At 43.7% G+C, this 25,026-nt stretch overlaps 1 protein-coding gene across 1 annotated transcript in view; it reads left to right on the top strand.

Moving 5' to 3' along the window:
- The window catches only part of NPHP1 (nephrocystin 1), a 95,286-nt gene extending 71,866 nt beyond the window's left edge, over window positions 1-23,420 (top strand). The window contains 7 exon segments of the mRNA XM_040429633.1: window positions 4,780-4,879; window positions 7,352-7,437; window positions 7,440-7,463; window positions 12,651-12,677; window positions 12,680-12,723; window positions 20,343-20,387; window positions 22,398-23,420. Of these exon segments, the coding sequence (XP_040285567.1) occupies window positions 4,780-4,879; window positions 7,352-7,437; window positions 7,440-7,463; window positions 12,651-12,677; window positions 12,680-12,723; window positions 20,343-20,387; window positions 22,398-22,676 (605 nt within the window). The 3' untranslated portion in view covers window positions 22,677-23,420.
- Window positions 23,421-25,026: the final 1,606 nt, after the last annotated feature.

Genomic DNA, 25,026 nt, shown 5'->3' with positions numbered 1-25,026 from the left:
AATGTTGGAAACCATCAGGACCATCAAGGTTAAATTTTTTCTCATCAGAGAATAAAACTTTCTTCCACCTTTGAATGTCCCATGTTTGGTGCTCTTTTGCAAAGTCCAAACGAGCAGTTCTATGGCGTTCAAGAAGACGAGGTCTTTGAAGACGTTTTTTGTTTTTGAAGCCCTTCAGTCTCAGATGCCGTCTGATGGTCATGGGGCTGCAGTCAGCACCAGTAAGGGCCTTAATTTGGGTCGAGGATCGTCCAGTGTCTTGACGGACAGCCAATTGGATCCTCCGGCTCAGTGCTGATGAAATTTTTTGGGGTCTTCCACTTGACTTTTTTGTTCCATAACCCTCAGGATCATTTAAGAAATTCCAAATGACAGTCCTACTGCGTCCCACCTCAGCAGCGATGGCGCGCTGTGAGAGACCATGCTTATGCAGTTCAACAACCCGACCACATTCAAAAAGGGAGAGTTTTTTTGCCTTTGCCATCACAACGTGTGACTACCTGACAGAAAATGACAATGAATCCACATCTTTGCACAGATTTGGCCTTTTAAAGGCATGTGGTCCTAAATTTGGATCAGCCGAAAAACAGCCTGTTTCAGTTTAATCGTTATTTTCAATTAATTGAATGCTCAAAAAATGTTTTGTCTCACTCTCATTTCTTCTTTTTGCATGTTGAAGATCTACTTAGAACCTTGTTAAGATCCAACAATGTAAAATAAGATTTTTTTGCCATTTTTCAAGTGGTCTTTTGATCAGGACTGTATATTGCTGTTCTAGAGTGGAGCACCGAGACTCCAGTTCCAGTTCTGATCTTTTAGTGTCTCTTTTGATGTAGGATATATTAGAGTGTAGTGCTCCATGTAAAAAAGCTTTTAATGTGTGCCATACCAGCCCAATGTTCGATTCGTTTTCATGTCTTTTAATGAACTCCTGTATTTGATATGATATCCCATCTGATGCGCCCATGAGGTTCAACCAGAATGGGTGTGTGTTCACTCTGTACATTATTGAGGGGACACTTCGAATCAATGTGCCAAGTACTGGTGAATGATCCGAAATTCCCAGGGGTAAGTACGTTATGGACCTCGAATTTAACAATGTTGATTCATTGCCTGGTATACAGTCTATCCTGGTTAGGGAGTTGTGACTGCTACTTTGACATGAATATATTCTCGACCTGGGATATCTAGACCTCCAGAGGTCATGCCATCTAAATTCTGTTAAGAATCTGCTTAGCTGTGAGGGGTTCCTTGTAATGAACGGGCCTGCCACATCATTGTGGCGATCCAACAAGGGATCTAATATCATGTTTAAGTCTCCCATGCAAAGTATTTAGCGTGTGGTCTGCTGCGGCAAAGGTGGCTGCTAGGTGTAAAATCTGCATGGAGCCAGGGGGAGGGTTATAAATGCTCAGTAAAACATAATGTACATTGTCAATAAGAGCGTGTACAAAGACATATCTGCCTTCCGTATCAATAGCTAGTTCTTTCGCCTCCATTTTAGCTGTTTATGTATTAATAGAGGACACCCCCCTTGAGGAAGAGGAATGGTAGGCGTGTGCGCACTATTGTACCCAAGGCTTCTTTAGAACCAGAGATGTAATAGGTGTGAGATGTGTCTCTTGAAGACACAGTATGTGCGGGGCTGGAATTTCTAATGAAAGACTGCACCATGATCGTTTTTGTGGAGTCCCTAATCCCCTAACATTCCATGGAATCCTGGGCTCGAATATGTTGTCAGGAGCTAGACATATCGCGATGGCTTGTGATGATACTGAGCATGTGTGTTTGATTAACCATAACATACTAACATTAATAACCAGATCCATAAGCTGTGAATCTTAACAATATCAGGAGCTGGACAAATTGCAATGGTTGTGATTAAGGTATAGCAAATTTGTTTGAGCAACCTTGAACATAGAAACCTTAGAAAACTAGAAATGCCAACTGTACTCCTTGACTGAAAAGTATTCGCTGAGTAAATGTTGAGTCTGGTGTGGCTGGTTTCAATACAGAATCTAGGCCAGTGAAACCGGAATGCCTCCATCATTGGTGATGGCCAGTGAAACGGAAGGCCTCCATCATTGGTGATGCCAGTTGAAACCGGAATGCCTCCATCATTGGTGATGGTTTGACAGAGCATGCAGGCTGCAGTAACTACTTGAACACCTCTAGTTAAGCATAAAGATATGGTTGAGGCGGCCCTTACTCAGTAGCTAAAACATGTAACAGAATGAACAGTAAGCTGTATTTGATCATATTGAAACATTTCAACTTAGCCTAGCCAGTCCGATGGCGCCATCTGGTGATCAGTCCTTAGAGGGGTTCAAGGATTCCCTCGTCTTCGCCTTAAGGCTAGCCATTCAGCAACTTCTCCAGGGGAGGTGAAGAAAACCGCTCTATCTCGGTCTACCACTCTTAATTTAGCAGGATAACCATGAGTTAGGGTATGTTGGCTTCTCTCAGCTGCCGTTTTACATCCATAAAGGTGACACGTTGTTTTTGCAGCTCCATGGAAAAGTCTGGGAAGATGGAAACTCTGGAATTATCATATTTGATTTCTTGTCATCTTCTGGCTAAAGCCAATATCCTATCTCTATCTTTACAATTAAGAAATCTTGCGAGCATGGGTCGGGTTGGGGCTCCAGGTGGCGGAGGTCTGTCCGGTACCCTGTGAGCCCTTTCAACTGCAAATGCCAAAGAGAAGTTTGCATCCGGGAAAAGTTATTTAATCTTATTCTCTATAAACTCATCTGGAGTACGACCCTCTACTCTTTCGGGCAAGCCGATTATTCTTATATTATTTCTCCGGAGTCTATTTTCCAAGTCATCCGCTTTCTGTTTCCAGAGTTCTGCTTTGGAGTTAAGCTCGGATATGGATCTGGGAACAGTTGCTGTCGCATCTTCAATGCGTGATATACGTTCTTCAGCATGTTGGACTCTGTCCCGCAAATTATGAATGTCTTGACGCAGGAGGCCTAGATCAATCTTAACTTCATCCAGTTTCCCTGTAGGAGACGTCTTCCAGGCCGTAATAGCCTCTAGGACTTGTGCTGTTACTTGCTTTAGGGTGGGTTCATCCTGAGCATCTTCAGGAGCTGTTGCAGGGACTACAGTGTCTGAGGCAGTGCTACCCCTTGTGTGCACATTTCACTGGGGTAGGGGAGACCGCGACGCCTCCTCTGGTTGTCTTGCGAACTCTTTTAGTTTGTCTGCCGCACTTTGTGCCTTTTGTGGCCCCATTATTATATTGATTTGAGAGCAAGTATATCTGATGCAAATCTATTGTGAGCACTTATATAGCTCAATTGGCTTCTTTGTGGCTATAGGGCCCGCCAGAGGAGCGTGCAGAGCTGTGCTGAGGTTGTCCTGCACCCCTGTATTAAGGATATAGTCCCAGCAGGGGGTTAGAGGGTTCTTTGGAGAGGTTGCACTGTCCACTTATGTGTAGACCGGATACTCTGTTGCACCTGTCTGCTGTGCTGCACAAAGCTCCTTCCTCTCTCCTGGTGCTGCCGGGGAGCTGGTAAAAATGGCCGACTGGCGGGAAAGTCAGCGGGTACTCGCAGCGCCTACTGCTTCCAATCTTCCCCCAGCAGCGTTGTACACCTCTACCCCTCAGCTCCTCTCCCGGTGCTCATGCGTTGGTCGCGCTGCTCACTTCAGCTCACACTTCAGGGTAAGTCGGATATGTGCCGGCTTCCTGATGATGTCGGGGTTCTCCAAGAATTCTGTTATGCTGGTGCTGGCTGGTAGTAGTCAGGATTTGCCCTGTAGTTCTGCGCCGGCCTCGGAGCTCAGCTGACACACTTCCAGTCATTCGGCTGCTGGCCACGCCCCCCCCCGTACTCCTTTATTGTGTCAACTTCAAATAAAAACATTTGAAAATAAATTAGGTTGCACCTCCGCCAGTCCATGCTCACAGATTGAAAACCATGCCAGCCTCTGACTATTTTATGAAAATGGAAGGATAAGCAGGCACACTCTTATTTGGGTCAATCTATTTTGAGTTTATTTATAATATTAAAAAGTTGTGTAGTTGTAGAGACTTTTTTTTTTATAGATTATTATATATTAAAATATAGATGAGTGCTGGTAGTAAAAGGTCATAGGATCAATGGTTCAAGGTTAAGAGTCTATGAAAAAATGTCCTTTATGATGAATGATAAAAATATAGAAAAAATATAAAAATGTCAAAAACCAAAATAATAATAGTAATAATTGAGTGATCGCCACTGAATAGAGGATAAATGATGCCGCCTTCTATAGTGATGCCTCTATTTGTGGAATAGTCTTTCATAGTCAATAGCGATATACATTGGAAATCTAGTATTGAACTAGAGATGATCTTCTTTAAATTAAGACTTCAAGATATGTGACAATGTATATGTGGTACAAATCGCTGATATTCTTTGTACAATGCTGTGGGAAGAAGGGATGCTCTGTGTCTGAGTGCGGCATCCCGCACTGTCTCTGGCTACAGAGGTCACTTACCCTTCACCCTTTACTTTTTCTGACTGGGTGAGTCAGGCTTAGCAGTCTCTGCACCTCTACCATTTGCTTGAAAGTAGAGCAGTCTATCCCATTCATTTCTGACTATTTTTATGCCTTTTTCCAGGTGGAAACTTGCTGGACTGATGCCCCAGCCCCTGCCGCTCCTAGGTGGCAAGGGCGGTGTAAAAATGCCAAAAGCTAGCATACTTCTGTTAGTAAATGACCCACAATACGTTAATTTGCTGCTAGAAAATCAATAAAACGCATGTATATTTCACCTCCTAGCAACAAGTGGCGTCTTCCATCAAATGATAACACAGAGAAGACAACCCCGGCTTCTTGTGAAGATTAGATCACTGAACAGAATAAGGAGAGAAATGTTAAAGTAAGAACATTATACCTTAGGTGGAACTTGGGTAGAGCAGAGGCTTCTGCTCACAGAGCTGCAGCAATATTGGTGTATATTATATATATATATATATATTATATATTTATATATATATATACAGTTGCAAAAAAAAGTATGTGAACCATTGGAATGATATGGATTTCTGCACAAATTGGTCATAAAATGTGATCTGATCTTCATCTAAGTCACAACAATAGACAATCACAGTCTGCTTAAACTAATAACACGCAAAGAATTAAATGTTACCATGTTTTTATTGAACACTCCATGTAAACATTCACAGTGCAGGTGGAAAAAGTATGTGAACCCCTAGACTAATGACATCTCCAAGAGCTAATTGGAGTGAGGTGTCAGCCAACTGGAGTCCAATCAATGAGATGAGATTGGAGGTGGTTGGTTACAGCTGCCCTGCCCTATAAAAAACACACACCAGTTCTGGGTCTGCTTTTCACAAGTAGCATTGCCTGATGTGAATGATGCCTCGCACAAAAGAGCTCTCAGAAGACCTACGATTAAGAATTGTTGACTTGCATAAAGCTGGAAAGGGTTATAAAAGTATCTCCAAAAGCCTTGCTGTTCATCAGTCCACGGTAAGACAAATTGTCTATAAATGGAGAAAGTTCAGCACTGCTGCTACTCTCCCTAGGAGTGGCTGTCCTGTAAAGATGACTGCAAGAGCACAGCACAGACTGCTCAATGAGGTGAAGAAGAATCCTAGAGTGTCAGCTAAAGACTTACAAAAGTCTCTGGCATATGCTAACATCCCTGTTAGCGAATCTACGATATGTAAAACACTAAACAAGAATGGATTTCATGGGAGGATACCACAGTGGAAGCCACTGCTGTCTAAAAAAAACATTGCTGCACGTTTACAGTTTGCACAAGAGCACCTGGATGTTCCACAGCAGTACTGGCAAAATATTCTGTGGACAGATGAAACCAAAGTTGAGTTGTTTGGAAGAAACACACAACACTATGTGTGGAGAAAGAGGCACAGCACACCAACATCAAAATCTCATCCAAACTGTGAAGTATGGTGGTGGGGGCATCATGGTTTGGGCTGCTTTGCTGCGTCAGGGCATGGACGGATTGCTATCATCGAAGGAAAAATGAATTCCCAAGTTTATCAAGACATTTTGCAGGAGAACTTAAGGCCATCTGTCCACCAGCTGAAGCTCAACAGAAGATGGGTGTTGCAACAGTACAACGACCCAAAGCATAGAAGTAAATCAACAACAGAATGGCTTAAACAGAAGAAAATATGCCTTCTGGAGTGGCCCAGTCAGAGTCCTGACCTCAACCCGATTGAGATGCTGTGGCATGACCTCAAGAAAGCGATTCACACCAGACATCCTAAGAATATTGCTGAACTGAAACAGTTCTGTAAAGAGGAATGGTCAAGATTACTCCTGACCGTTGTGCACGGCTGATCTGCAACTACAGAAACGTTTTGTTGAAGTTATTGCTGCCAAGGAGGTTCAACCAGTTATTAAATCCAAGGGTTCACATACTTTTTCCACCTGCACTGTGAATGTTTACATGGTGTGTTCAATAAAACATGGTAACATTAATTCTTTGTGTGTTATTAGTTTAAGCAGACTGTGATTGTCTATTGTTGTGAATTAGATGAAGATCCGATTGCATTTTATGACCAATTTGTGCAGAAATCCATATCATTCCAAAGGGTTCACATACTTTTCTTGCAACTGTATGTATGTATAGGATTGTAATAGGAATTACAGCACGAAAGTCAACTGCACAGTATATATAGGGATGAGATTTATCAAAACTGGTGAAAGGGAAAACTGGCTTAATTGCCGCTAGCAACCAGATTCCACTTTTCATTTTCCAAAGGTGATCTGGTGGAATCTGCTTGCTGTGAGCAACTAAGCCAGTTTTCCCTTTCACCAGTTTTGATAAATCTCCCCCATTGCCTACGTGTGTAAATATCACCTCCATCCGCAGGCATCAAGCATGTCTGAGTTTCTTTCCGGTTCTCCCTATTTGTTAGAGGGGTTGGCCACTTCCGGTTACTGTTGACCAATGTGTTTGTAAGATGATTATATGGGACTTACTAATATAGTAAGACTAGAATGTAGGAGTATACTAATAAAGACTAGAATGTAGAAGACATCACATGGAGGTTATTAACCTGGTCACATGACCCTCCATCAGAAGCCATTTTATGGACAGGACCTCTGAGTGGACAGCACAGAAGATATGGCAACCATGGGACCTACCTTATGAAATATAGAATTTCAACAAGGGCCATATTAGTAAGTGCCATATGATCATCTCACAAATACATTGGTCAACAATAACCATAAAGTGACCAACCCTTTAAAGTGGAACACCGCCTTAAATTAAGCTTGATTATAAATTGTTAACTTGGGAAGTGAATTGAAAGAGAGATTGTGTAGACTCCTGGATAACGTGTGTTTCTTGCAGTCTGCTTCCAGAGACACTGGTCGGCAGCATGTGTTATGTTCCTTTGCTGGTGTACTACCGTCAAATCCTTGGTGATGTTCTTCTGAAGAAAGAACAAGTATGCAGAGCACAGGTACAAATGAGTTTCATTCTTGTATTACCGGTACCTTGTTCCTCATGCCCTGTACTTAGGGGACATTTGTATTCAGGATGTGTATCCGGTATTCCAACACTTAAAATCAAAAAAAAATAATAATTTGGTGCCGTTGCCATTTTGCCAGTCACTGCTGTTATATACCACTTTCTCTTTTATCAGCAGTGTTATAGGGTGTCATCCGGCTCCATTTAACTCCGTCACCCATTCACAATTACGACATGTGCTGTGTGGTCACGTGGTGTAATTGTGCTGCATTGACAAAACGAAGTAGTAAGTGTTGGGGTGGGAATTGTGTAGAATTTCGGTTTGAAGAACTTGTGAGTCAGGATAAATGATATATTTAAGGGCTCATGCACATGACCGTATGTATTTTGCGGTCCTCAAAACACTGATCCACAAAAAATGCGGATGATGTCCGTGTGCATTCTGTATTTTGCGGAAAGGAACAGCTGGCCCCTAATAGAGAGTCCTATCCTTGTCCGTAATTCGGACAATAATAGGTCATGTTCTATATTTTGCGGAACAGAAATACAGACAAAAGCAACAAGTTAGTGTCAGGGCTCGCGCACATGAATGTATTTCTTTCCGTGTTCATTCCATATTTTTTTGCAGACCATATACGGAACCATTCATTACAATGGGTCCGCAAAGAAATTGCATTCCATTTCCATATGTCCGCATGTCCTATTATTGTCTGCATAACTGACAAGGATAGGACTGTTCTATTAGGGGCCAGCTGTTCCGTTTCGCAAAAAACAGAATGTGCACAGACTTCATCTGTATTTTTTGCGGATCCATGTTTTGCGGACTGCAAAATACATACGGTCGTCTGCATGAGCCCTAAGTCTGATTTCTGTGATAGTCCTTTTTTTGTTTTACTTTTCTGCTCAGTGTCTTTTGATTGTTGTAATGCATAGAATTAATATAACTCATCATGTTCCTTCCATGGGTGCCAGCAATTTAGTGTTAATCCAGTGTACTGTTAACGTGGTATGGCGTGTCCACCAGATAAGGGATAAGTGTCTGATCAGCAGGAGTCTGATTGCTCCGCGCTGATGACTGGAGCGACAGTCACACATGCTGCTCCAGTCAGATCTATTGGCTGCCAGAGTTAGCCGAGCACTTGCACTGCGAGAGATAGCTGATCGCATGTACTGGCAGAGATAGCCGAGCGCTTGTACTGCGAGAGATAGCCGAGTGCTTGTACTGCGAGAGATAAGCCGAGCGCTTGTACTGCGAGAGATAGCCGAGCCCTTGTACTGCGAGAGATAGCCGAGCCCTTGTACTGCCAGAGATAGCCGAGCCCTTGTACTGCCAGAGATAGCCGAGCCGTTGTAATGCCAGAGATAGCCGAGCCCTTGTACTGCCAAAGATAGCCGAGCGCTTGTACTGCCAGAGATAGCCGAGCACTTGTAGTGCCAGAGATAGCCGAGCGCTTGTAGTGCCAGAGATAGCCGAGCGCTTGTAGTGCCAGAGATAGCCGAGCGCTTGTAGTGCCAGAGATAGCCGAGGGGCTTGTAGTGCCAGAGAAGCGAGCGTTGTAGTGCCAGAGATAGCCGAGCGCTTGTAGTGCCAGAGATAGCCGAGCGCTTGTAGTGCCAGAGATAAGCCGAGCGCTTGTAGTGCCAGAGATAGCCGAGCGCTTGTACTGCCAGAGATAGCCGAGCGCTTGTACTGCCAGAGATAGCCGAGCGCTTGTACTGCCAGAGATAGCCCGAGCGCTTGTACAGCCAGAGATAGCCGAGCGCTTGTACAGCCAGAGATAGCCGAGCGCTTGTACTGCCAGAGATAGCCGAGCGCTTGTACAGCCAGAGATAGCCGAGCGCTTGTACTGCAGAGATAGCCGAGCGCTTGTACTGCCAGGGATAGCCGAGCGCTTGTACTGCCAGGGATAGCCGAGCGCTTGTACTGCCAGGGATAGCCGAGCGCTTGTACTGCCAGGGATAGCCGAGCGCTTGTACTGCCAGAGATAGTCAAGCATACTCGACTGTCTTTGGCAGTCCCATAGAGATGAATAAAGTGGTGGACACGCATGCATGTCTGCCACTCCATTCGAGCAAGAAGCACGGTCCCCCATTCTCATGATTGGTGGGGGTCCTAGTGGCCGTAACCACTGCTGATCATACTCTTAACCCTTTTCCTGTAAGGCATAGGTTGTCTTAATGGGATCCAATATTGATGGTGACATAGGACACCATTTATAATACATGCTGTCCTGTCTAACAGGGTGTTTATAATGAGTAAAGTAGTATAGACAAACTGCTCACTCCCCTTACAATTCTGGATTGGGTGCTCTAGTTCAAATTGAATCACTCAAATCAACAAAGGCGTAATAAAAAGTATATATTGTGAGACTGGCACTCCCTCGCATGGAAATAGAGCAATGATAGTAGTGTTGTTACACAATATTTAATATGGCACAATATCTAAAATACAATGTTACATACAATGTTAAAATACTTGACAGGTCGCTGCAGCGGAAACACAATAAGAATATCAATCCCTAAAAATACCTAAAATCTAAAACTTCAATAAAAACTCAAAAAAAGTCCAAAAAGAAGGGGACCATACATCCTGGATGAGCAACGATATCGCACTTTTGGCTTGCGATATCGTTGCTCATCCAGGATGTATGGTCCCCTTCTTTTTGGACTTTTTTTGAGTAATTATTGAAGTTTTAGATTTTAGGTATTTTTAGGGATTGATATTGTTATTGTGTTTCCGCTGCAGCGACTGTCAAGTATTTTAACATTGTATTGTAACATTGTATTTTAGATATTGTGCCATATTAAATATTGTGTAACAACACTACTATCATTGCTCTATTTCCATGCGAGGGAGTGCCAGTCTCACAATATATACTGTTTATAATGAGTGCCAGTTTAAATGAAAAGAACATGGACTCCTCCTGAAGGTTGTAATTATACCCATTAACCTGTTTAGGATGAATAGTTTGTACAAAGTTCATTATTTCTTCAGAGAAAGCTGTCTTTGATACATAACATAATTCACCCAGCGTATGTCTTCTAGGTGCATTAGATACACTATATGGACAAATGCATTAGGAGAAACATCTTAATCATTGAATTCAGAGGTTTTATTTAGTCCCATTGCCACAGGTGTATAAAATCCAGCCCTGGCCATGCAGTTTGACTTTACAAGCCTTTGTGAAATGATGGGTCGTTCTAAGGGCTCTTTCACACGAGCAGATCCCGTGCGTGGAATCCGCTGCGTGAAAGAGAGCCAAGCCCCGTTCCGGACAGCAGAGATACGGAGCATTAACATGATTGATAATCCTCCGTGCCTCTCTGTGATCTTTTTACTACAAAATCACGGTAAGAACTTTATCTCACTGTGATTTTGTAGTAAAAGGATCACAGAGAAGCATGGAGATTATTAATAATGTTAATGCTCCGTATCTCTGCTGTCCGGAACGGGTCTTGGCTCTCTTTCACGCAGCAGATTACCCACACGGCATCCGCTCGTGTGAAAGAGCCCTAATAAGCTCACTGAATTCCTGTGTGGTTCTGTAATAGGATGCCCACCCGTACAGTGTTGCATCGTGAAATGTATTCCCTCTAACATATTCCATGATCAACTGTGAGTGGAAAAAATGTAGGAACACAAAAACTTGCCGAATGCTGAAGCGCAGAGACCCAAAACACATGAATACCTTATTATTTAGTGTTCCATAGGTATTGCTTGTGCAAAAAATGTGCAGGTTTAAAAGTAATAAAGGAAGTATTACTTTACTGAGAGAGTAGTGGATGCATGGAATAGCCTTCCTGCAGAAGTGGTAGCTGAAATACAGTGAAGGAGTTTAAGCATGCATGGGATAGGCTTAAGGCCATCCTTCATATAAGATAGGGCCAGGGACTATTCATAGGATTCAGATATATTGGGCAGACTAGATGGGCCAAATGGTTCTTATCTGCGACACATTCTATGTTTCTATTTCATAGTCAATCAAAGACTACAAATGATACAATTTTCCTATTCCCCTGCACCACCACCGTCTATGCTGTCCGAGACATGAGACATCTACCTTAAGATGGTAACTTGCCTTTCCTTCCTGTTAGGGCTCATTCAGACGGCCGTAAAATGCAGATCCATTTATTCGCGGATTAGATGCTGTCCCATTCACTTCTATGGGGCCCTTTTCTTCCACTGCACGGCTCAGCTAAAATTAAACATGTCCTATACTTGTCAGTGAAAATCAGGACATGGCTCTATTGAAGTCCTATGGATCAGCAAAAAAACGGATCCGCATTTTTACGGGACAGCATACGGCCGTCTGAATGAGCCCTTAGTGTGAGGACATCAGCCATAACATAACTGCGAGAGGCAGGCAATCCTACCCTGTTCTACCCCTTGCTTTGATGACCCAGCACATGGCTATGTGTGAAAACCTCACGTCACATGGAGCAACCACAGGACTGTATGTTTTTGTGCCACGTGACTGAGGACTGTAGCAGTGCAATGGGCATATTTGTTAATGGCAGGAAGGAACTGTTTTACTAAGATGATACATGACTGGTTTTCATTGTAGTGTTGCTGGCTGGAGTTAAGGGCACCGTACCGCTCTCCTGTAGGGAAAAGTAGCTGGTACTATGGAAGGCTTAGAGTTAATATATGTGCCAAGTAAAGATTCCCTACGTATTTCCTTGACCACTGACACAAGGCAGGATGAATCAATGGACTCACGTGGTTTATGTCAAGTTCTGACCATGCAATTTGGAAGATAGGGATCAGTCTGATGCATTTCAACATGCCCCATCCTTTTGTTCTCTGGGAGATAAGGAGCTGCTAGACCTGCCTGGCAGCGGCTTACCCCCTCCACCCCTTCAGAAACCCATGCATGCTTGGCCTTTGCACTGTATGCTCGGGAGGGAGACAGCTTTTTGTCCAAGCAATCTTCCGACAGGTAAATCGTATGTATGGCCAGCCTTGGCACCTCTCCAAACGTGTGGTTGTGGATACAGTATATGAACTGTGAAACACGACAGTAAGGTTCATCATATATAATCATGGCCATTTCACTCATGTCAGATGATTTTTTATTTGGGGCTTTGATAAAATAAAATAATTGGATTTTATTTCCAGATCGTTTCTTGGAGGATTATGTTCATGTTTTGTTTTATTATATTATCTTTCCATTTCCAGATTTGATTTGCAATCCTGTGCTGGCAACGTTCCAAGACTTTTGGAGCAGCCTGATGTCATGGACGCTTTAAGGGTCAGTAAGTAATAATTTACACAAGGGGAGATTTGGCTCTTTGTTGAACTTGATAGACAACCTTATTCTCAGTTTTATTAACCTCATAGAGCAGTATCGCTAGATGCTATCCTTTCGCATAGAGCAGTATCGCTAGAACCAATCCTTTCCTCATAGAGCAGTATCGCTAGATGCTATCCTTTCCCCATAGAGCAGTATCGCTAGATGCTATCCTTTCCCCATAGAGCAGTATCGCTAGAACCAATCCTTTCCTCATAGAGCAGTATCACTAGAAGCTATCCTTTCCCCATAGAGCAGTATCGCTAGAAGCTATCCTTTCCCCATAGAGCAGTATCGCTAGATGCTATCCTTTCCCCATAGAGCAGTATCGCTAGATGCTATCCTTTCCGCATAGAGCAGTATCGCTAGAAGCTATCCTTTCCCCATAGAGCAGTATCGCTAGATGCTATCCCTTTCCCCATAGAGCAGTATCGCTAGATGCTATCCTTTCCGCATAGAGCCATATTGCTAGAAGCTATCCTTTCCTCATAGAGCAGTATCGCTAGAAGCTATTCTTTCCCTATAGAGCAGTATCGCTAGAAGCTATCCTTTCCCCATAGAGCAGTATCGCTAGATGCTATCCTTTCCGCATAGAGCAGTATCGCTAGAACCAATCCTTTCCTCATAGAGCAGTATCGCTAGAAGCTATCCTTTCCCCATAGAGCAGTATCGCTAGATGCTATCCTTTCCCCATAGAGCAGTATCGCTAGATGCTATCCTTTCCGCATAGAGCCGTATTGCTAGAAGCTATCCTTTCCTCATAGAGCAGTATCGCTAGAAGCTATCCTTTCCCTATAGAGCAGTATCGCTAGAAGCTATCCTTTCCTCACAGAGCAGAATTAGACTGCTATAAGCTGTCCTTTCCCTCATAGAGCAATATTAGACTACTCGATGCTATAGTTTCCTCATAGAGCAGTATTAGACTGCTAGAAACTATACTTTCCTCATAGAGCAGTATTATGCCTCATTCACACATCAGTGTTTGGTTAGTGATTTTCATCAGTGATTTTGAGCCAAAACCAGGTGCGACTCTAAACACAAAACAGGTGCAGATCTTATTCTTATACCTGATTTCTGTGGAGGCTTTACTCCAGGTTTTGGCTCACAATCACTGATGGAAATCACTGACCAAAACACTGACATGAGAATGAGGCTTTAGAGTGCTAGATGTGTGAGGGGTAGCTCTCTTTCAGGGATCACGCTCACAGATATCTTCACCGACAATGGATTTTTCATGTCCCAACTGTTCTTTATTGCGGCACAAACATAACAATACAAAATAAACACCTGCCCGGCTCTAACTAATACATATAATGGTTTCCCTGACTCACCTTAATCATAGCTTTATGCACAGGGTCTCAGGCTCCAAACCTTAGTCGGTCTGCTCACCAACCCACAGTCCACACTGGGAAAAGATCAGGCTTCACCTAGCCTCATGGCCCCTCAGCCCTCCTTGGCTGAGACCACCCAGAGCCACTGCAGGTCTCTGCTTCACAATCACTCTCTTCCCAGACTGACACACTGAGGGTTCTTTTTATGCCAGACTGATTACAGAAGTCTTCACCTCTGATCACCTGTCAGGGAAAACCAGCCATGGAATGAGGGTGGATTGGGAGGTCCCACTACCAAGCCTACCATCCCAATCCAAATAAAATCCAGCCCTGAATAAATAAAGAAAATAGCTTCAGCAACTAGGTTTGCTGAAGCCAGTGCCATCTTCCTGGACTTTACTTATCTCATCCAGGTGAGATATACACCCATTCCATGGCTTTACCATACACATTCCTGTTCACCTCAACACAGATGCTATATTTTCCTCATAGAGCAGTATTAGACTGCCATAAGCTGTCCTTTCCTCATAAAGCAGTATTAGACTGCTATAAACTGTCCTTTCCTCATAGACTGCTATAAGCAATCTTTCCTCATAGAGCAGTATTAGACTGCTAGATGCTATACTTTCCTCATAGAGCAGTATTAGACTGCTAGATGCTATACTTTCCTCATAGAGCAGTATTAGACTGCTATAAGCTGCCCTTTCCTCATATAGCAGTATTAGACTGCTGGAAGCTATCCTTTCCTCATAGAGCAGTATTAGACTGCTATAAGCTGTCCTTTCCTCATAGAGCAACGGCCTCTCCGCAATAAAATGGATGAGGTGAGCAGGAAAAATTGATTCATTACAACGAAGCGCTGAGAAATTCACCTTCGTGACTAATCGAATTTTTCAATTGCGTCTCTGCAGTTCTAGTGATTCCGTCTTCTGCAGTTCTAGCGATCAGTTAGGGTCTCAGCGCTCAGACCCCCACCAATCAAAACTTTTCATGTGTAATTATGATTTTTTTTCGTTTATGAAATCTCGGTGACCCTTTGGGACAATATTGATCTGAATACTTTAATAAAAACCACGATGGTTAGGTATCTGATCGCTCATTAGCTTTACTAAGGATAGAGACTTCTTTAATCTCGCACATGTGGCAGCATTGACACGTATTACACTGCAGGGAGGGTCACTCAGGCGCCAGTTTATGCAAGACTATCAGAGGAGGATTCCTGGAACCTCTTTGTTCCCTGAAGAAGTACAGCAGTGAGGCCGGGCACAGCACGCCCGGATAGCACCTGTCAGCACCACAGCGGCCACGGGGATGCCAATCAAGCCACAAGCGAGGAGGCAGGAGCCCAGGTTGTGCAACTCTTCCTGATCTGGAACGTTTTTGTTTTTTATTTCTAAGATCTGGACAGGACACGTGTTTTAGAATCATCACTTTATGTAATAAAGCATGATGGTGGTTAATTGGCAGAAAAAAGAGAAAGACAACTTTAAATTGTATCCACACTGAATTATGCGATCACATAGAAAAACGTCTCCACAGTAAATATATGCAGATAGGAAGGAGTAGGCGGCAGGGTTATGAAACTGGTAATATATGCAGTCCACCCTGGGAAAAAGATCTGCAGCTACAGTCCTAATATTTATTGCATCACGTAGGTAGAGGCTTTTGCAGAACTTGTTGGTGGAGTTTGATGTATTTATAAAGATGCCTTACTGTCATTAAAGGGAATCTGTCACTATGAGAATGTGAATAATCTGCAGGCAGCATCTTATAGAGCAGGAGGAGGAACTGAGCAGATTGAAATATAGTTTTATGGGAAAAGATTCAGTATGACTTGTAATTTTATTAATTTATAGGTGTTATCCCATGATTAATGTAAAAATAATGAAAATCAGACATCATATAGTACATTACAACCTCTTTCTAGGAAAGCTAGAACCACTTTCTAGGAAAGCATGTCTGACTACGCAGGGCTACCTAGGGTAAATTAGGACAGACACGGGGAGACTCCACCTTCAGGGGTTGTCCTTGGCCTGAGGATAGACCAGGGTTTCCTTAGGGATAGTCCCCCCTCCCTCTTGGCATATCAGTAACCTCCCCTCTAAAGTTACTGTCCACATTCCCCTTATTTTTCCTGCGACAGTGGTCTGCTTTGTTGTTGATTTCGTACATTTATATTTATCTGTATCTTGTACCTACTGGAGCCAGCCTTAGTTTTAGGTTTTGGATACTCTTTTATATATATTAGAAATAAAGTATCATTGTTTAAGCGTCCTCTTTTCTTTAGTTAGGGTTTGAAACTGCAACAACAAAAAGGAAAAGTTGTGGAATTATGGAAATCACACGATCGATAGACAAATGATTAAATAATGAAAACAGAATATTCAAAACATCTTGATTTATTCAGGATTCAGTATGAGCATCACATGCAGCGATACATGCACTTACACACCTTGGTATTCTAACAATGAGGTTATTTTGTCTGAGGAACGTTCTGCCATACTGAAAGCACTTGGGGCACGCAAATCATCAAGATTTTCTGTTGGCAGCTCCCTTTGTGATTGCCAACCAAGATTGTCCCAGATATGGCCGATTGTGCGACAAGTCCAGGGGACGTTGCAGTCCATGGTAGCATGTTTAGCCATGCAAGCTGCTCACATTAGCACGAGCAGCATGCGGCCTGGCATTGTGCTGTTGAAAAACTCTGCTCCCTTTGAGAACAAATGCAAACAAGACAAACTGAGAATGCATGTGTATGGGGGGATTGGAGAATAGCTGTTGAAGGTGTATGACTACATTCACTCAGCTGGCCAGTTGGAAGCCTACACAGTTGAGTAGCACATATACCCCTGGTGGAATTGTATTGTGGAAAAGTTCCCCAGGACTTTACCTAAAGTCTCTTGTTTCAGCTAATATGTGAAAGGAGAGAGTTTTAGCAGTCTTACACTTCTGTCGCTCCATCGATTCCGCAATCTTGGCGGGTTATCATATGACATGTAGCTGAATAGAAAGTGTTGGTGCAACAAAAGGAGAAGTACTGCTGAAACTCTCTCCCCTCCACAGGTTAGTCTACTTTCACACTGGCGTTTTGCTTTCAGTTTGTGAGATCCGTTAAGGGCTCTCAGAAGCGGTCCAAAACAGATCAGTTTGCATTCTAATGCATTCTGAATGGTAAAGGATCCGCTCAGAATGCATCAGTTTGCATCAGTTCAGTCTCCATTCAGCTCTGACGAAACTGAGCCAAACGGATCCGTCCTGACCCACAATGTAAGTCAATGGGGACGGATCCGTTTTCTCTGACACAATCGGGCACAATAGGAAACGCATCCGTCCTCCATTGACTTTCAATGGTGTTCAAGATGGATCCGTCTTGGCTATGTTACAGATAATACAAACGGATCCGTTCTGAATGGATGCAGACGGGCGTATTATCTGAACAGATCCGTCCATGACGGATCCGCACAAAACGCGAGTGTGAAAGTAGCCTTAGCTGAAACAGAGAATTTATGTAAAGCGCCAGAGAACCCCTTTAACAGTTGATTGGCAAATACCACCCTTTTTAAAAAGTTAAAAGGATATTTCAGTTTTTATTATTTTTATTTATTTATTTATATAACAAGAAATCATACAATTTTCTAAGGCTACATGCACACGACCATGTGTCCCCCGTGGCTGTATTGTGGCCCGCATACAGCGGGTCCGCAATACACGGGCACCGGCCGTGTGCATTTCGCATCACGTATCGCGGACTCATTCACTTGAATGGGTCTACAATGACGGAGATGCGGAATGGAGGCACGGATCGGAACCCCACGGAAGCACTACGGAGTGCTTCCGTGGTGTTTGTGGCCGTGCATCCGCACCGCAAAAAAGTAGCGCATGCATATGGGTAATATTAGAAATTCTATAACTTTTTTTTCTTACTTTCTGTCACGTTCACATTAGAGCTAAGGCTACTTTCACACTTGCGGCAGAGTGATCCGGCAAGCAGTTCTGTCACCGGAACTGCCTGCCGGATCCGGCAAAACGTATGCCAACTGATACTGATCAGGATGCTGATCAGTCTTAAAAATGCCTGATCAGTCAAAAAAATGCATTGAAATGCCAGATCCGTCTTTCCTGTGTCATCCGGCAAAACGGATCCGGCATTTTTTTTTTTTTCTGGAATGCCGGATCAGTCAATGTGGCACTAATACATCCAAAAATGCAGATCCCGGCATTCAGGCAAGTGTTCCGTTTTTTTGGCCGGAGATAAAACCGTAGCATGCTGCAGTTTTATCTTTTGCCTGATCAGTCAAAAAGACTGAACTGAAGACATCCTGATGCATCCTGAACGGATTGCTCTCTATTCAGAATGCATGGGATATACCTGATCAGTTTCTTTTCTGGTATAGAGCCCCTAGGACGAACTCAGTACCAGAAAAGAAAAACGCTAGTGTGAAAGTACCTAAGATTTCTTGTGAAATTCTTTTTATTAAAATTTTATAAACAAAGAAATAGAACAAAATTGCTTTCTAAGGGCTCTTTCACCACTTCGTTATTGTCTTCCGCATAGAGTTCCGTCGTCGGGACTCTATGCCGAAGAATACTGATCAGGATTATCCTAATGCATTCTGAATGGAGAGTAATCCGTTCAGGATGCATCAGGATGTCTTCAGTTCCGGTACGGTACGTTTTTTGGCCAGAGAAAATACCGCAGCATGCTGCGCTTTTTGCTCCGCCAAAAATCCTGAAGAACTTGCCGCAAGGCCGATCCGGGATCAATGCCCCATTGAAAGGCATTGATCCGGATCCGGCCTTAAGCTAAACGTCGTTTCGGGCGCATTGCCGGACCCACGTTTAGCTTTTCTGATAGTTACCATGGCTGCCGGGGACGCTAAAGTCCTGACAGCCATGTAAGTGTAGCTGGGAGCAGGGAGCAGCATACTTACCGTCCGTCGGCTCCCCGGGCGCTCCAGAGTGACGTCAGGGGCGCCCCAAGCGCATGGATCACGTGATCACATGGATCACGTCATCCATGCGCATGGGGCGCTCTGACGTCATTCTGGAGCGCCCGGGGAGCCGCACGACTGTAAGTATAACCGCTCCCCCGCTCCCCGCTCCTACTAGGGCAACCAGGACTTTATACGTCCTGGTGCCATAGTAACACTGAAAGCATTTGGAAGACGGTTCCGTCTTCAAATGCTTTCAGTACACTTGCGTTGTTACGGATCCGGCAGGCACCTCCGGCAACGGAAGTGCATGCCGGATCCCAACAACGCAAGTGTGAAAGAGGCCTAAGTCGCGTGGAAGATATGAAGAAATAAACATAAAATTTTTCACAATGTCAAAAGAGAAACATATTATAAGCGATTTGTATAACAGCTTGTATTGTGAAGAAACGATTGTAACCAAGAATATTTGATTATCAGTAAACATTCTTCCTATAAAATAGTATATAACCTAAGGATATGAAAACAGAAAAACATACAAATAACATAAAGCAACACATCAAAACTATGCAGGAATATCTCTCAAGTTTGAGAGGGATAATAATACTGTTAACCATCTGTCCCACCTATAATGAAATGTGGGAGTTTTGTCCTGTATCCTTGCAATTGTCTGTTCAAATGAACAGGTGTATTACAGCTTGCATACTTCTTTATTGTGGGGTATCTTTGACTTCCAGTGTCCTCGTTATCACTAGTTTTCGTAGCCATAGCTACATGAGCCACTTTGACCTGAAGTCGTTTCGGAAGATCTTCAAGTCCAGTAATAACAGAGCCAGTTGTGGTGTTTAATGTACGACGTATGTTCAAGATAGAGTTTAAGACAATTTCCCGCCGCTTTCCAAAGTGGCCGTATAGTGGTGCATTCCCAAAGTGTATGTATAAGCGTGCCCTTGGCTCCGCTTGTCTCCAGCATCTATCAGATTATCAGGAAATATCAAATGTAACTTGCTTGGTGTATGAACCACCTGAGATATGTCTTATATAGCACCTCTTTGTGGTTGAGTACCTAGATTTCTATTGCTTTGCTTCGTTATAGGAGATAACTTTATCCAGATCCAATTGCCTTTGACATATTTTCAGTTTCATCATATATCTTATATACTGGTCGTCCTCTATATACTGGCTACCCCATGAGAAGACCACCCCCTACAGATCATTTTAATGCAATTTTGGGTGGTCATTTCAAAGATTTCATTGTGTATACCTATAATATACGTGTACAATAAGTTATTTGTGTCTTATGTTTATTACTGTTTAGAGTGGATGGGCAGAAAAAGAGAATTCTTTGAAGAGATCAGAGAAGGTAACATTTCCAGAATTACTGTATTTCATAATGGAGCCTTTTGTGGCAGCTTTTGATTAGCCATATAATAATGCTCATTTCCATTTCTCTTTTTACAACTCGTAGTGACTTTCAAGAAATCTTATTTACAGTATATTAACAGGAGTCTGTCACCAGCAAATTTACTAGTATACCAGACATGCATCCATGTGCACCCTTCCATCTCTTGCTTTCTCCCAGGCCCAGGTTCCTATATAGTCATCTCGCCTGTCCCTGTCAATCAAGAAGCAGAGAGAGGGTCTGACAGAGAAAGCAGTGGAAGCAAGGGTGCACAGGGTAGCTTGGGCCCGCCCTTAGTGCACTTAACTGTTGATTTGCATATAGAAATTCAGCTGTGCTAGCCCTACAAGGCATTGTGCCTGGTTTAACAGCCTCACTTTAAAGGCTTATTCACACGACCGTATGGTCGCTGTGTCTGTGCTGCGGACTGCAAATAGTGGTCTGCAATGCACAGGCGCCGGCCGTGTGAATCCCGTATTGCGGTGCGGACCCATTGACTTGAATGGGTCCGCAATCAGCAAAATACGGCAAAAAATAGGACATGTCCTATCCTTTTTCGGTGTGGAAGCGCGGACCCGAAAGCCCACAGAAGCGCTTCGTAGTGTTTTCGTGGGCTTTCAATCCGTGCCTCCGCAAAAGATAGAACCTGTCCTATCTTTTGCCGTATCTTGTGGATCGCAGACTAATTCAAGTCAGTGGGTCCGCATCCGCAGCACGGAGTGCACACGGCCAAAGCCCGTATATTGCAGAGGTGGTTAGCGTTGTTGAGGGTGTTAGGGTTAATAGGACACATTCCTGGAGGTCTAGAGCAGAGAAAGGGTTAATTGGCAGGCCTCTGGTGAGTAAAGAGCAAATCCGTAGTGGTTTAGGACAGTGAAGGGGTTAATAGGCAGATTTAATGTGATCTAGGGCAGTGAAAGGTTAATGGGAGCCTATCCTTGGTGGCCTAGGGCAGCAAGGGGTTTATAGGGAATATGAATGGTGGCCCAGGCAAGGAAGAGAGTCAAAAGGCAGATTACTGGTGGTCTAAGGCAGTGGAGAGGTTACTAGAGCACGTCTGCAATGGTCCAAGACGATAAAGGAGTTAATTGAAAGATTTTGATTGGTTTAGTTTAGGTAAGGAGTTACTTGAGCTAATCTTTTGTGGTGCTTTCCTCTGTTGCTGAGCAGTAGTAAAGAGTAAGGATGAGCGAATAACTTCTGGTCCGTGGTAGCAGAATCCATAACGGAATTCTTAGATAACCCGAACCTTGTACGCCAGACTTAAAAACAGACATTCACTCAACACTAGTAGAGAGTCTTTTCAGAACAGGACCGGAGGGCAACCCTAAGTCAATACAGCTGCCCTGCAGTCTTGTTGTCTTCACAGAAGTATGTTCTGTCCAGCATACGCGCTACGTGTCATCGCGGCATTTCCCGGACCAAACACTGTCCTCCTGACCAGAACTCACAGCATCATGATGACTTATGCTGTGAGCTCCCGCCTGACCACGAGGCTTTTGCACTGTACTCACATAATGCGCTCAGGCAAGATCTCACAGCATCATAAATCCTTATGATGCTGTGAGTTTGGGTCAGAGGAGCGGTGTTCAGTCTGTGAAATGCAGCCATCACCCAGACTGAACACGGTCGTGCAAAACCGGTCTAGGAAGGAAAATCGGATGCCGCTGATCTGTCTCCAAGTGCCCAATCCTCTCCACCTGCATTCATTTGCACCCCTTCTTCCCCGCTACTGTTTACTGCCAGAGCGGAGTATTTGCTGCCAGTTGTTCTGCAGAAAGCAAATCTGGTGACTCCCATGCAGATTGCTGCCCTCTACAATCAGGACGGGGCTCCCTCATTCATGGACAGTGCACCCCTGGATTGTACTCGCTGAAGATCACAGTAGATCTCATTGCCACTCCTTGTATCTGTGACTGTATCTAGAGCTCGGGATGCTAGTGTCGCTTACTCTCTTCTATCCTTTTATAGAGAGATGTAGAATTCATGAAGAATACATTCATCCAAGTGTACCATGACACAGCTTACCCACTTCTGGAATCAACATTCCTTCCGGCACCCAGATGGGCAGAGGATGAGACAGAAGCCGCGCGCTGGAAGGCAATTGCCGACTTCCTCAAACAAAACCGGGAGAAGGAAGGGGCCATTCGTTTTCTGCTGTCGCCTGATACTCCTCACAAGCCCTTCGATATATCAGAGATAACTTATGATTTTCTTGAAGCTGCAAGAACCTCTCTGGTCATGTTGTAGCTTCATGTAACCTGAATTCACATGAGTATTTGGGAGACATCTTCAAATAGTATGAATGGTGTTGTGTATAGACTTTTTTTTCAAACTGTACCAGCTGCCATCATAATAACTGTGTGCAGAATGCAAACTATTAGGGTCATTTATCAAACTGGTGTAAAGTAGAACTGGTTTAGTTGCCCATAGCATCCAATCAGATTCCACCTTTCATTTTTGACAGCTCCATTGGAAAATGATTGGTTGCTATGGGAAACTAAGCCAGTTCTACTTTACACCAGTTTGATAAATGACCCCATATGCACGGAAATCACACTAGTGTCTGTGTATGACTGGATGTCTGGTTTACCTTTAGCGTATATGCCAGAAAAGCTCCCGACCCAATCATTACCTGAAGGCTGTGATGGATGCCTAACATCGTCATCTATAGGCTATAATGGCCGCAAAACACGGACACCGGCAATGTGCGTTCCGCATTTTGCGGACCGCACATCGCCGGCACTTAATCGAAAATGCCTAATCTTGTCTGCCATTGCGGACAAGAATTGGACATGTTCTATTTTTTTCGGGAATGGAATTGCGGACCCGGAAGTGCGGGGCCGCATCTCCGGATCTGGGCAGCACATCATGTGACCCCATAGAAATGAATCGGTCTTCAATTCCGTTCCGCAAAATGCGGAACAGAATTGCGGACGTGTGAATGAAGCCTAAGTGGGGCTAATCTACGAGAAGACACACAACACAGGGCAACCGTTGCCATGCTTTGACTATAATAGGAGAAGTTTTTTTCGATGTGGAATCCTTTCACAAAATCCACCATGTGAATTTTACCCTTAGGCTGTTTCACACGAGCGAGTCCATTGCAGGAATCGCGCTCCGTGTGCGAGTGTGATCCTCTGCTCTGGACTTGCAGGAGCGCACGGCATTATCATGATTTATAAAAGCTAAGTGTCTCTGCATGGCCTTTTTTCCACAGATTCATAGTGACATAAAGCTGTCAGTATGATCTGTAGAAATAAAGTCAAGCAGAGAGACATAGCTTTATAAACCATGATTAATGCCGTGCGCTCCTGCAAGTCCAGAGCGGAGGATCACACTCGCACACGGAGCGCGATTCTGCAATGGACTCGCTCGTGTGAAACAGCCCTTAGGCATTCGTCACATCTCCATTACCCAGTGGGTTTGTGCAGCCTGTTTATATTGATGTCCTATCCTCAGGTATAGGTTATCAATATCTGATTGTTGGGGGTCTGACACCTGGCACCCCCACAGATCAGCTGGTTAAAAAGGAGGCGAAGCTCCATGCAAGTTCTGCTTCCTCTTCATTACACTACACGTCGTCTCCCTTGTATCGGCGGCGCAGTGTAATTACCATTACTTATTCTATTTAAGTGAATGGAGCAAGTACTTACAATTACACTTTCTTCCAAGACGTTGGGAAGTGTAATGAACAGGAAGTAGCGCTCGCATGGTGTGCCGGCCTACTCTTCAAACAGCTAATCGACTGATATAAAACCCCTGCACAACCTCTTTAAGGCCGTAGTACATGACCATATGCAAAACGTGGATCCGCAAAATATGGATGACGTCCGTATTGCATCCATTCTTTGTGGACCTATTGACTTCAATGGGTCAGTGGATTGCATTTTGTGTCCAAGAATCGGACATGTTCTATCTTTTGCAGAAGCTATCGTCCATGTGGTTTCCGCATCTGTACGTATGTCCGTTCTACAAAAAGATGTCCTATACTGTCTTGGCCGCAAAATGCGAACCATGCACCCATTGAAGTCAGTGGGTACGAAAAAAACAAAAACAGATGTAATATGGATGTCACATACGTATTTTGTGGATCTGTCCTATAAATACATACGGTTGTGTCCATGAGCCATTATGGCCTATGATGGATGTCATACTCTGACATCGGTCACCCACAGGCTACTATATTTAAAAAAAACTCTATACAGTGCTATATACATTGGACTTTAATAGTGCAGGTTTCGTTTTTTTTTCTTTTGCAGTTAGTGAGGTATACCTCCAGAGGGAGGCCAAATGACACTTTTTTGGCCTCCGTTTAAAAAATGGAACCATATGGACATTGAAATGAAAGGCTCCCAATATACATGCGAAACATAAAGAAAAAACGCAATGCGAGTTGGGCTATAGGCTCTTCAGTGCGGAACTTTTTCAGGAGCAGCATCACACCCTTGAATGTCAGTCATTCAGTAATGAATGGAGAAGGGCCTTTGCTGTATGCATATGCTAGACATACGGTAATCACTTATATACAGTGTCTTTTTCATTTACACAGACCTGGCAAGGCAATTTTATATAAAAGATGGTGCCATATTTTGACTTT

This window comes from Bufo bufo, chromosome 4 (genome assembly GCF_905171765.1).
Source record: "Bufo bufo chromosome 4, aBufBuf1.1, whole genome shotgun sequence".
Classification (NCBI taxonomy): Eukaryota; Metazoa; Chordata; class Amphibia; order Anura; family Bufonidae; genus Bufo; species Bufo bufo.
The sequence above is the reverse complement of the archived record's forward strand: the minus strand, read 5'-3'. Positions and strand labels throughout refer to the sequence as shown.